Source organism: Mastigoproctus giganteus, chromosome 2 (genome assembly GCF_048544385.1).
Source record: "Mastigoproctus giganteus isolate SK-2022 chromosome 2, ASM4854438v1, whole genome shotgun sequence".
Lineage (NCBI taxonomy): Eukaryota > Metazoa > Arthropoda > Arachnida > Uropygi > Thelyphonidae > Mastigoproctus > Mastigoproctus giganteus.
This window is the reverse complement of record NC_143576.1, coordinates 207,980,309-207,993,347: the sequence shown is the minus strand read 5'-3', so window position 1 is coordinate 207,993,347 and position 13,039 is coordinate 207,980,309. Positions and strand designations below refer to the sequence as shown.

The window sequence follows — 13,039 nt, the reverse complement described above, 5'->3', positions numbered from 1 at the left end:
TAACTAATGAAAAAAGTCTTTTTTGTTTTTTTTATGAGAACCCCAAACACGAGAGGTATTACAACCTATAGTACTTAGTACCGTGCTTGGTTTGAAGGTTGAGAAGACGAAAGAAGATATTTGTTGGCATTAGACTTGAACTGCTGTGCACTCTAATTTTCAGTAAATATGTATGAAGGAAGATTGTTCCAGAAAGCGGCAGTTGAATGAATAAACGAGGAAGATGAAAAGTTGGTTCTGTGAGTTTGAAGTTGAACAGTAAATGGATGTTGCTGGTGGCGGCACGTGTTCGGACTGTTTTAAAAGAGAGAGTGGGAATTATAGAAGCCAAGTCAGAAGAACAATACCCATGGAAGTATCTGTAGAAAAAGCATGCAGCAGAAACAGAATGTCTATGAGACAGAGAGTGTTAGAGATGAGTCATTAATTAACCTAACTGCCCTCTTTTGAATGGAATAGAGAAGCCTGAGAGAGGTTTTGGGGGCACAGCCCCAGATGTGGAAACAATATTCCATGGTAGGGTGGATTTGCGATTTGTACAGACTGAACAACTGTTTGGAAGAAAAGTAACGCCGAAAGCAAAAGAGAAAACCAAGATTTTTATAAGAAGAGGAAGCAATATTTGTAATGTGCTTGTGCCAAGAGAGATTAGAAGTCAGGGTAATCCCCAAAAGAAATATATCATGGAAGAAGGTCATTAATATACAAGAGGGAAAGAACTGAACCTTGGGGGACACCAGGACTCTGTGGGGGACCCTGTCTTCTAACTGCACCATTAGTGGTGAAGTTAGAAGACAGAGAGAGATCTACCATCACCCTCAGTGAGCAGTCAGAGAGAAAACTGAATAACCAATTACAAAAAACAGTTGGCAAACCATAAGATGGAAGCTTATTCAGCAGACCTTTATACCAAACGTGATCGAAAGCCTTTGAGATGTCAAGAGCAACTGCTTGTGTTTCGCTGTACTTTTCCATTGAATTTGTCCATAAATGGGTAACATAAGCCAGAATATCACCAGTGGATCAACACTGACGGAATCCATACATCATTGATCCATACTGACATCCATACATCATTGATCAGACAGAAGGATTCTAGGTAATTTGAAAGTTGGCAGTTAATGGATTTCTCCATTACTTTAGAAAGAGTAGAAGTAATTGCAATGGGATGATAATTGGATGGGAGGGATTTGTCACCCTTTTTAGAAACTGGCTGGATATGAGCAAATTTCCAAGCAGAAGGAAAAACACCTTTGGAATAAGAAAGTGAAAAAAGACGGCAAACAACAGGAGTAAGTTCAGGAGCACAGGTTTTGAGAACAAGTGGAGAAATACCATCAGGACCTGGAGCTTTCTGAGCATCAAGATTTGTCAAAATCCTTCTGACATCCTTTTGATGGAAGACCACAGGAGGCATTGAATGGATCATGTTGGGAGGTCTTTTACCAAGATCATTAATACATGAGTTGGAAGAAAAATGGGATGCTAGCAGGTCAGCTTTATCCTTAGCTAAAATGACAATAGAACCATCAGGTTTTGACAGAGATGGTAGTACAGATGGGCAAAAGTTGCGGCCAATAGCTTTGGCAAGGGATCAGAATGCTCGGCTACCATTGGGGCAAGAAGCAAGTTTTCTACTCTTAGCCTGTTCAAAATCTAGATTGGACTGATTAATAACTGCTTTACAATTATTGCGAGCCTTGGTGTAGGCAGAAAATTAAACTGAAGAATTGGAAACAAGCAAATTACGATATGCAACATTCTTCTCTTGAACTGCCCTAGCACATTTATTGGAAAACCAAGGTTTAGATAAAGGACGATATTTTAAAGTAGAGTGTGGAATAAAGGATTCCATTTCTACAAGAATAATTTCACCGACACGATCTGAGCAAACGTTGACATCACAAGTTTTGAAACAGTAATCCGACCAAGGAAAAGAAGGAAAGAAATCTCGCAGGTCATCCAATTTTGCATTCTTGTAATGCCAAAGAACACGAGGTTGCGAACAGCCATGAGATAAAGGTTCCATTGGGGAAGAGACAATCACCAAGTTGTGATCTGAGGTGCCTAAAGGACCACTCACTTCGACCGTGTACTTAGAAGGGTTGTGTACTTAGAAGGGTTAGAAGCGTGAGAAAAAGATCAAGTGTGTTGGCTGTATGGTTAGGATTGTCCAGTATTCTTGTAGGTAAATGAACAATCTGTGCAAGGTCATTAGAAATTGCAAAAGCCTCAGCATCTCGACCAGCTTGATCGGTGTGACTAGAAAACAGAAGCCAGCTGGAGTTGTGAACATTAAAATCACCAAGGAAAATTACCTCACTGTTAGGAAAGTTGGACTGGAGAAAGTCAAGTTGCAAAGAGAGGAAGTCAAAGAGCTCCAAGTGATTAGTGGAGTTGGGAATATGGTAGAGACAACATATGATTGTTTGTTATGTTTGTTATTTGGTTTTTAGGAGCATTAGCAACTAAGGCCATATTGCTCCGGGAATATGCGGTGGTCATTCCCTGACCTTTCCGCATCTTCCGTATTTGGTGGTGACGGGCTCGAACCCCGGTCTAATCAAGAAGCGTGTGCTATGCACTGCTGCTCCTTCCCACCTGGCTACGAAGGCAGCTCACACACAACATATGAATTTGGCACGATGAGGTAGAGAGATTTTAAGCCAGAGAAGGTCAAAAAGAGGAGATTCCAAATTACCAAGTCTCTGACAGGGAATTTCAGAACAGACATATGCACAAGTACCACCTTTGAGACGAAAGGAATCATACAGTGAATAATTTGGGCACCTGAGATAAGCAGTGGTTGAATCAACCGATAACTGAGATTCTGTCAGAAAAAGTACATGGGGTTTGGCAGACTGCAAGTAGAAATGAACATCATTGAGATCAGAACTGAGACCATGTATATTTGTGAAATGGACTAGGATGTGTTTGGGAGATTTAGATCTTTTTGCAGATAAACTAACTCTATTAGTTTTACAATTCACGGTATATTCAATAGTAATAAAAGTGGGGGGGGGGGCATGCTGTATGAAGTAATGAAATTTTGGATATGCATACACATGGTAAGGATATACCCAGATCCTTGACATAATGTGGCCTCGACAATGCCCCCCCCCCCACGCACACACTACTCGGACTCCCTCCAGTCACTATCTGGCAGAGTACAGGTAGCAAGATTATACACTAGATCCGGAAGCCTCCTAGAGGGTTACCAATAGTTTCAGTCAAGAGTACTAAGTAGTGGCCAGCTGCAAATACCGTTTTAGAACTGTATCCTCGAAATGTAAGGAAGTTTGGATTTTGCCATGATGTCCATTATAACCTCAAAAGACATCAGTCATACTGCATGATGGAAGAGATAGGGAAGGGTTTACTGAAACTTAGCTGTTGAAACTAAACATGGGTTCCACCACTTCAAGCCTCCAATAAGCAAAGTGGTGGTAATGCACTGGTTGATAAGAGTCATCCCGCCTAGTAACACAGAGGGGCGGCACTTCTCCATGTGGTGTGTGCGCCACAACCCGACCCCTGCTTATGTTGGTTCACACCTGAGTGGTCACCCACGGTGTGCTTGTGCATGGGGATTACAACCAGGATTACTAACAGTCCCACCATCATGAAGGTACAAGCAGAAGATTTGGCTGTCACAGACCAACCGGACTTCGCCGAAATTGGGTCCAGTTGACTTGAGTGTCACCCGAATATCAGTTCCATCAGCATTTTAGACTCCCAGATAGCAAGTGCAGCTTGTCTGGCATATCTGAGAGAATGTCTGCAACAATTCAAGGATCAGTCTGTCACAGTGCTCGGTGATGTTCATTCCGTAGTTGAATTATTTCAGGATATTTGAGGGAGTTTTTTAGGGATATTTTCCCTATAGGAGGGAATATATGATGAGAGCCTTGTCGATCAATTCGGCCCTGGAAAGATTGTGCAAGGCTCAAGGGGTAGAATTTTTTTCAGCCTGGACTGTACTTGTTAACAGGAGAGATTGCTTCTACAGGGATGGGATACACTTAAATAGAAAGGGTGCAAGAATATTTGTTTATGCTATCGAGGCAGTGTTAGGTGGGTCGGAAAACTGCTAGCTTGGGGGGAGACAAAGACGAACAGATTAACAGTAGCCACTGGCAGAGGTGAAAGAGATTCTTGCACTGCTTCTATTGGAATGAGCAGAAGCCTGAAAAACAAGATGCAGGATATTTCAGAGACTGCTGGGAGTCATTGCGGTACAAGTAAACACATGGGTTGTGTTAGGGTAGCTAAGAATAGAAATAGGTGCATGTATACTTGCGTGTACACCAATGCTAGGAGTTTAGTAAATAAATTTGATGAATTTGAGGTATTGCTCAAAACATCAAAGGCAGATATTGTTGGGATATCAGAGATGTGGTGTCACACAGATATAAGGAATGCAGAACTGGAATTTGGGGAGTATGTCTACAGAAAGGATAGACTGGATAGGAAGGGAGGAGGGGTTATGCTATTAGTTAAGAAATACATAAAATCCAAGGAAGTGAAGCCAGTGGACATTGCTGGACAGTGCAGTGTCGAGTCAGTTTGGTGTGACATAAGCATTGGGAGATCAAAATTGAGAGTAGGAGTGTGCTATAGGCCTAATGACTCTGATGAGTATAATAAGAAACTGTACAGGGAAATAGAGTGGGCCAGTAAATCAGAGAGTCTTATAATGGGAGATTTTAATTTCCCAGATATTGACTGGAATTTGGGGGCTGGTCACTCACACACTAGCAAAGCTTTTATGGATTTATTGGATGATTGTTTTCTACATCAGCATGTTCGGGAGGCAACTAGAGGGAGGAATACTCTTGATTTGATTATCAGCAGTGATTCTTCGTGCATTAAGAATCTGCAGATAAATGAACCACTAGGTGGCAGTGTGCTGAAGTGGGATTTACTCAAAGAGGTAACTACCATTAGGGGTAAAGGGAAGGGTTATTGCTTTCGGAAAGGCGATTACGATGGACTGAGACAGTATTTAAATTCAATACAGTGGGACCAACTGATGATGTTACCAACAGCAAATGCAAAATGGGAAGCATTCAAAGAACTTATCTTGGAAGCTACTAGGCTTTACATACCAACTAAGAAATATTGTTCAAGGTTTAGGCCTATATGGATGTCAGATGAACTGATGAGGCATATAGCAGAGAAGAAACATGCATGGGATACATATAAATTAACAGGTGACACAGAAGCCTATGATAGATACAAGTTGATCTGTAACCAAGTTACAAAGGAGGTTAGGCAGGCGAAGGCAGATTACGATAAATCTTTGGCAAGGGATGCAAAGAAAAACAGCAAAGAGTTCTTTACTTATGTAAACTCTAGAAGGAAGGGGATGAATCAGATTGGTCCACTTGATATTGATGGGTCAACTGTTGATGAACCTGCTCAGGTAGCTAACAAACTAAATAAATATTTTGCATCAACATTCACACATGAGGAGTTATTTAGCGAGGGGAAAGCCAGAGGTGTATTCAACTCTAGCAGTAAGCTAGAGATTCTTGTAATAACTGAGAGTAAAGTGGAGGAGAAATTGTTGAAGATAAACACAAGAAAGGCACCCGGGGTGGATGGGATCTATCCAGTTATATTAAAGGAGGCAGCAGAGGAAGTAAGCAAACCCTTAGCCATAATTATGAGAGCTTCCTTGTACTCAGGGGAGGTACCCACAAACTGGAGATGTGCAAATGTGACCCCAATTCACAAAGGAGGATCAAAGGCTGACACAAGTAATTATATACCTGTGAGTTTAACTTCTGTTCCAGGAAAATTAATGGAGGCACTAGTTAAAGAAGCACTGCAGGATCATTTAGACAAGACTTCAGTTATAGCTCGGACACAGCATGGTTTTGTTAAGGGGAAGTCTTGCCTGACCAATTTGATTGGATACTATGATGCAGTCACAAAGGAACTGGATGCAGGGAATAACTCTGATATTATATACTTGGATCTTAGAAAGGCTTTTGATACTGTTGCACATGGAAGACTGCTGCACAAATTGGAGCAGTGTGACATTGGAGGTAAATTGCTGCTGTGGATAAAGGGGTGGCTGAGGGGGAGAAGACAGAGAGTGGTAATCAATGGACACTGCTCGTCATGGACTAATGTTATTAGTGGAGTCCTTCAGGGCTCAGTGTTGGGTCCATTATTGTTTTCTGTATTCATAAATGATATTGATGATGGTATATCAAGCTTAATGTCGAAGTTTGCAGACGATACAAAGGTAGGCAGGGTTGTCAAGGACACTACTGACACTATGCTGCTGCAACAGGATCTGGAAAGGTTGAGCAGATGGGCTGAGAGGTGGCAAATGAAGTTTAACATTGACAAATGTAAAGTACTACACATGGGAAACAGCAACCCCAGAGCAACGTATCAACTCTGTGGTACTACACTGACAGTGGTAGAGAATGAAAGGGACCTGGGGGTGGTTGTGCAGGCAGATATGAAGTTCTCTGAGCAGTGCAGATGGGCTGCAAGAGTAGCTCATGGTGTATTGTCAATGATATATAGGAATTTTTCTAGCAGGGATAAGGAGGTGATTATTCCCTTGTATAAGGCAATGGTCAGGCCACACCTAGAGTACTGTATACAGGTCTGGAGGCCTCATTTCAAGAAGGATGTAGAGCTGCTGGAACGAGTACAGAGAAGGGCAACAAGATTAGTGAATGGAACAAAGGGGTGCTCTTACGAAGAAAGGCTTAAGTTTTGCAAATTACAGTGTATGGAGACTAGGCACCAGCAAGGTGATCTGATAGAGGTGTATAAAGCCTTGAATGGTTTGAGCATGCTCAATGCTGATGGGATTCTTCCTCTCGCTCACGGCGCCTCCGTAGCCAGGTGGGAAGGAGCAGCAGTGTGTAGCACACGCTTCTTGATTGGACCGGGGTTCGAGCCCGTCACCACCAAACACGGAGCATGCGGAAAGGACCACCGGAGCAATATGGCCTTAGTTGCTAATGCTCTTAAAAACCAAACAACAACATCCTCTCACTCAGAATAATCACCTGAGCGGGCATAAATTCAAATTGAGGAAAGACAGATGTAGGATAGACGTGCGGAAATTTGCCTTTAGCCAGCGGGTGGTTGGTTGGTGGAACAGACTTCCATCCCTTGTCGTGGAAGTTGATAGCCTAAGTAAGTTTAAGGCTCAGCTGGACAGGTATTTTGAACGAACAGAGGGGTGAAGTGGAAGTGGTTTTTTTTTTTTTTTTTGGCTGATGCTGCATAAGCTTGCTTTCTTGCATCAAATGCCTCTACTAATGCTAATGCATCAGTATCAGCATCTAATCTGATGCAAGAGTTCTTATTTATGTGTACTTTTTTCGTGTAGACTATTCCTTTCGTAAAATCCCATAAAATAAAGTCAAGCAGTTGTTAGGTCTTCAGACCTTGGTGGCGAGTGTCATGGTCCAGCATAACCAGTCTAATTACTCCTCTAACATTGATTAAGGTAAATTATAATTAGCAACCAAAACAGGAAGAGATCCTGTAGTGCCGAAAGAGTATTCTGCATCTTCAGTACAGAGACATCATCCATTAAAAGTGGAAATTCATTTGTCTTGAAATTCAAAAATAAATGCTCCAGTCATATAGCCCAAAGCATTCACTGAGGATTTAGCTAAGGATTTCATAGGTTATGACTTCATATTAGAGCCTTTGTGATTGGTAATTTTGGCATGAACATTGCATTTCATAACTAGTAAGCTTGAAGCCTCTAATCATATATTTGTATTAGCTAAGCACTTAGAGAGTCAGTAACATTATATAGAAATGTAATAGTGTGGTATGTGTACTATTGCTAGAATAGTACTTTATTACACTTTATTAGTGCATATGGTATTTTTACATTAAAATTTGACAAAAATTATGCTCAAACAAGATTAGTAATGCAAAAGTAATGGGAATGCATTGGCTCAGGAGAGAACCATTAATGGCAGTTCTCTTGCCAATCAAAGCTACATATGCTAAAAAGATACTTCTCATTGTCCTTTTGCAGAGTTATTTCTAGTGGAGTATGATACTGCCAAAGGGAATGTCTTTGTATGCTTTTTTTTTTGGAGAGTGAGGAAATTAAGCACCAATTCAGCATTCTGATGTGCTTATATGAGAGCTTGAAGAACAGAGTTGATGCCCTCGGAGGAATAAAAGATACTGAACACTCAGCTGCATAGCACAATGCTGAAAACTACTCTCATGCAACATGTTACAAAGAGAAATCTGCTGGTTTCAGAGGAAATAGTTCGTTGTTGATGCTGTTGTTAGAGAAATGAGATATATATATATAGTAAAAAGGACAGGTAGAATAGGACTTATGTCTGTCAAGGGAATAAGTTGATGATGTTATCAACTATAATCTTTAACATATTACTGGACTGTGAACAAATTTGTTTATTTTTATGAATTACAACTTGAAAATATTTACATGTTAGTATATTCTTTTTACTAATTCAGACTACCCCTTTGCTTATTCAAATTACTAAAGTATTAATGTAAAACTGGAGATATATTTAAAATTATTCCTGAAAATAAGTATATAAATTGCAAATTTATTATATATGGCATCCTATAATGTATTGCATTCTTTCTTGAATATTGTGTGCAGTTCAGATGAAGGAAGCTTGTTTGACATAACAGTAGGTCATATTGAAGATATTATAGTAGGTAAGTTACAATTTCCTTGATAAACTATGATGATGATTTAAATATCTCTTTAAAAATATGGTCAGTAAAAAAGATGAATTTTGTGTAGTTGATTAGGAATTGAAACATATGGTTCTTATTGTTGACCAAAAATCTTACTTACTGGCAGTCAGGCTGCTGCCCTCTGTGTATATCAAAGTTCATCTGATTCATCAAATTATTTACCCCTCTATTCATGCAAGTTTTATATTTATTAATCAGTATTAATTTGTGCTTAAAAGGTATAATATGGTATTGGAAGTATTTTTATATTTTTTTTCAAGTGTTAAAATTTTGTTATTTTTATTATAAAGGTTTATATCATCATTATTAATGCCTAATCTTTTATGTTTCTACTTCATACTCTGGCATAGTTTTTATTTATTTTATTATTATTTTTTTTTCATTTTGTTTTACTTAATTTTGATTTAAACCATACTTAGTTTATCGAGGGGGGTGGGGAAATAGTAAAAAATAAAATTAATGTGTGGAAGAGAGCTTTGGCAAAAACAAAAAAAGTTGGTGACCAATTAAACTTGAAATTTAATGTCAATCAGTTTCATTTTTCTTTCTCTTATATTGGCTAAGCTTAAAAAAATATATGTTCTCACATATAGCAACAGCATATGCAGAATTCTTGGAGGGGGAATACAAATTTTCAGTTAGGTAGTTATTTCATAAGGTCAGCTGCAAGCTGATAAACTGTACTACTATATACTTCACCGAGAAACTTATATGTGTTTCTGTAATATTAATGTGATTGAAATTTCAAGAAACTATGAAATATCAAAATAAACAAAACAAACTTTGCATATAACAAAGTCTTAATTCCTTGATTTCTTAGAAAAATCATTATACTTTTTCTGTATCTACTGATATTTCTCTGTTCAAGCTAAGAGGAGTCACATCTGTTAGCAGGTAAAGTGACCAAGTTGTGCAGTTTTACTTATATGTTCATAAAGAGGCTTCATTATATGCCAACATTAGTATTACTCGGTGTAAGCAACTTATATAGCATCAGCCAAAAAAAGTCTAATCCTTCTTAAATTTATTCAAACTACCCACTTCCACAACATCAGATGAAAGTTTGTTCCAACAATCAGTTACTCTCTGGCTGAAAGAAATTTTCACACATCTATCCTGCAACACCAGCCTTTATTGATTTATATTTATGTCCTCTTATATTTGTTGTCCAAGAAAGAGTAATGATGCCATCAACATTTGGTTGACGAGGCTACTAGAGACGGTCGTGTTCCAAGCCGCTAAGTGGATTTTTCTTATTTATTGATTTGAAATTATTGTTTTTCTAAAACTTTTGATTTAAATTTAGTAGTATAACATTATTTTGTGATTTTCTGATAAACTTGGTGTAATTATTCTTTACTCGGCCTTGTAATTGCATAAAAGTATCGGTAAAGGTTTCCACATGTTTCAACTCCGGTACCGTTCGTAATTTTCCCGCCATTGTGATACTATAGTTGTATGCCGTACTAGATAGCGTTAGTTGAATTGTACGTTTAAATAAATACATATAACGACTTAGATTACAAACGTAATATAATTAATTATATTTAACATAATTAATAACATAACATAATTAATTAATAAATTAATAGAATCATGACTCAGACCAGAGCAGCAAAGCAAAAGGCTCAAGCTAATGGAAGCGCTGTGGCTCAGAGCAGAACTGAGGGGGGCCGTTGTCCTCTGACTCAGAGCCTTATAAAATGCACTGTTTGCTTGATGTTTGCAGAGCAATCGGGTACGGGACATGATACTGCCAAGGGGGATGTCTTTGTGTGTGCGTGATGCAAGGAGTGTATCGATATCAGGCAACAACTCGGCGTTCTTGTGGGCCTATATGAGAGCTTGAAGGACAGGGTGGATGCCCTCGAAGAAACTAAATTGAGGGGCCCATCAAGCTCTCAGCTGCCCACATCAACGCCAGAGCTTGCACTTGGGCATCGCGTGACACAGAGACAACCCCCAATGCAGAATGCGCTGGTCCCGAAGGAACTAGTAGTTGTTGGTGACTCTATTGTCAGGGAAACGGGGAACATGCTTTGTAAAAAAGATAGGTGGAACAGGACCAGGGTATGTCTGCCAGGGGCAAAGGTTGATGACGTTGTAGAGCGAATATCATCTTTTAAGGGCACAAAAGGTGATATAGTTGTACACGTTGGCACTAACGATATTAAGAGTAGGAGACCGGCAGAATTACTTAACAAGTACAGGTCACTGTTGAACAAAAGCCGAGAATTAGGGTTGAATTTGAAAGTGTCTGCAATTCTGCCCAGACACGATAGGAGGGAGTATATGATGAGAGCCTTGTCGATCAATTCGGCCCTGGAAAGATTGTGCAAGGCTCAAGGGGTAGAATTATTTTCAGCCTGGAATGTACTTGTTAACAGGAGAGATTGCTTCTACAGGGATGGGATACACTTAAATAGAAAGGGTGCAAGAATATTTGCTGATGCTATCGAGGCAGTGTTAGGTGGGTCGGAAAACTGCTAGCTTCGGGGGAGACAAAGACCAATAGATTGACAGTAGCCACTGGCAGAGGTGAAAGAGATTCTTGCATTGCTTCTATTAGAATGAGCAGAAGCCTGAAAAACAAGATGCATGGTATTTCAGAGACTGCTGGGAGCCATTGCGGTACAAGTAAACACATGGGTTGTGTTAGGGTAGCTAAGAATAGAAACAGGTGCAGGTATACTTGCGTGTACACCAATGCTAGGAGTTTAGTAAATAAATTTGATGAATTTGAGGTATTGCTCAAAACATCAAAGGCAGATATTGTTGGGATATCAGAGACGTGGTGTCACACAGATATAAGGGATGCAGAAATGCAATTTGGGGAGTACAACGTCTACAGAAAGGATAGACAGGATAGGAAGGGGGGAGGGTTATGCTATTAGTTAAGAAACACATAAAAACCAAGGAAGTGAAGCCAGTCGACATCGCTGGACAGTGCAGTGTTGAGTCAGTTTGGTGTGACATAAGCATTGGGAGATCAAAATTGAGAGTAGGAGTGTGCTATAGGCCTAATGACTCTGATGAGTATAATAAGGAACTGTACAGGGAAATAGAGTGGGCCAGTAAATCAGAGAGTCTTATAATGGGAGATTTTAATTTCCCAGATATTGACTGGAATTTGGGGGCTGGTTACTCACACACTAGCAGGGCTTTTGTGGATTTATTGGATGATTGTTTTCTACATCAGCATGTTCGGGAGGCAACTAGAGGGAGTAATACTCTTGATTTGATTATCAGCAGTGATTCTTCATGCATTAAGAATCTGCAGATAAATGAACCACTAGGTGGCAGTGATCACAGTGTGCTGAAGTGGGATTTACTGAAAGAGGTAACTACCATTAGGGGTAAAGGGAAGGGTTATTGCTTCCGTAAAGGCGACTACGATGGACTGAGACAGTATTTAAATTCTATACCGTGGGACCAACTGATGATGTTACCAACAGCAAATTCAAAATGGGAAGCATTCAAAGAACTTATCTTGGAAGCTACTAGGCTTTACATACCAACTAAGAAATATTGTTCAAGGTTTAGTCCAAAATGGATGTCAGATGAACTAATGAGGCATATGGCAGAGAAGAAAAATGCATGGGATACTTACAAATTAACACATGACACAGAAGCCTATGATAGATACAAGTTGATATGCAACCAAGTTACAAAGGAGGTTAGGCAGGCGAAGGCAGATTACGAGAAATCCTTGGCAAGGGATGCAAAGAAAAATAGCAAAGAGTTCTTTACTTATGTAAACTCTAGAAGGAAGGGGATGAATCAGATTGGTCCACTTGATATTGATGGGTCAACTGTTGATGATCCTGCTCAGGTAGCTAACAAACTAAATGAATATTTTGCATCGACATTCACACATGAGGAGTTATTCAGCAAGGGGAATGCCAGAGGTGTATTCAACTCTAGCAGTAAGCTACAGAATCTTGAAATAACTGGGAGTAAAGTGGAGGAGAAACTGTTGAAGATAAACACAAGAAAGGCACCCGGGGTGGATGGGATCTATCCAGTTATATTAAAGGAGGCAGCAAAGGAAGTAAGCAAACCCTTAGCCATAATTATGAGAGCTTCCTTGGACTCAGGGGAGGTACCCATAGACTGGAAATGTGCAAATGTGACCCCAATTCACAAAGGAGGATCAAAGGCTGACACAAGTAATTATAGACCTGTGAGCTTAACTTCTGTTCCAGGAAAATTAATGGAGGCACTGGTTAAAGAAGCACTGCAGGATCATTTAGACAAGACTTCAGTTATAGCTCAGACACAGCATGGATTTGTTAAGGGG

At 39.7% G+C, this 13,039-nt stretch overlaps 1 protein-coding gene across 1 annotated transcript in view; it reads left to right on the top strand.

The window, feature by feature from the left end:
• LOC150090016 (ADP-ribosylation factor-like protein 2-binding protein) overlaps positions 1 to 13,039 on the top strand; it is an 88,543-nt gene that overhangs the window by 14,726 nt on the left and 60,778 nt on the right. The window contains exon 3 of the mRNA XM_090368938.1: positions 8,639 to 8,697. Coding sequence (XP_090225064.1) covers positions 8,639 to 8,697 — 59 coding nt within the window. The remainder of the gene's footprint in view (positions 1 to 8,638; positions 8,698 to 13,039) is intronic.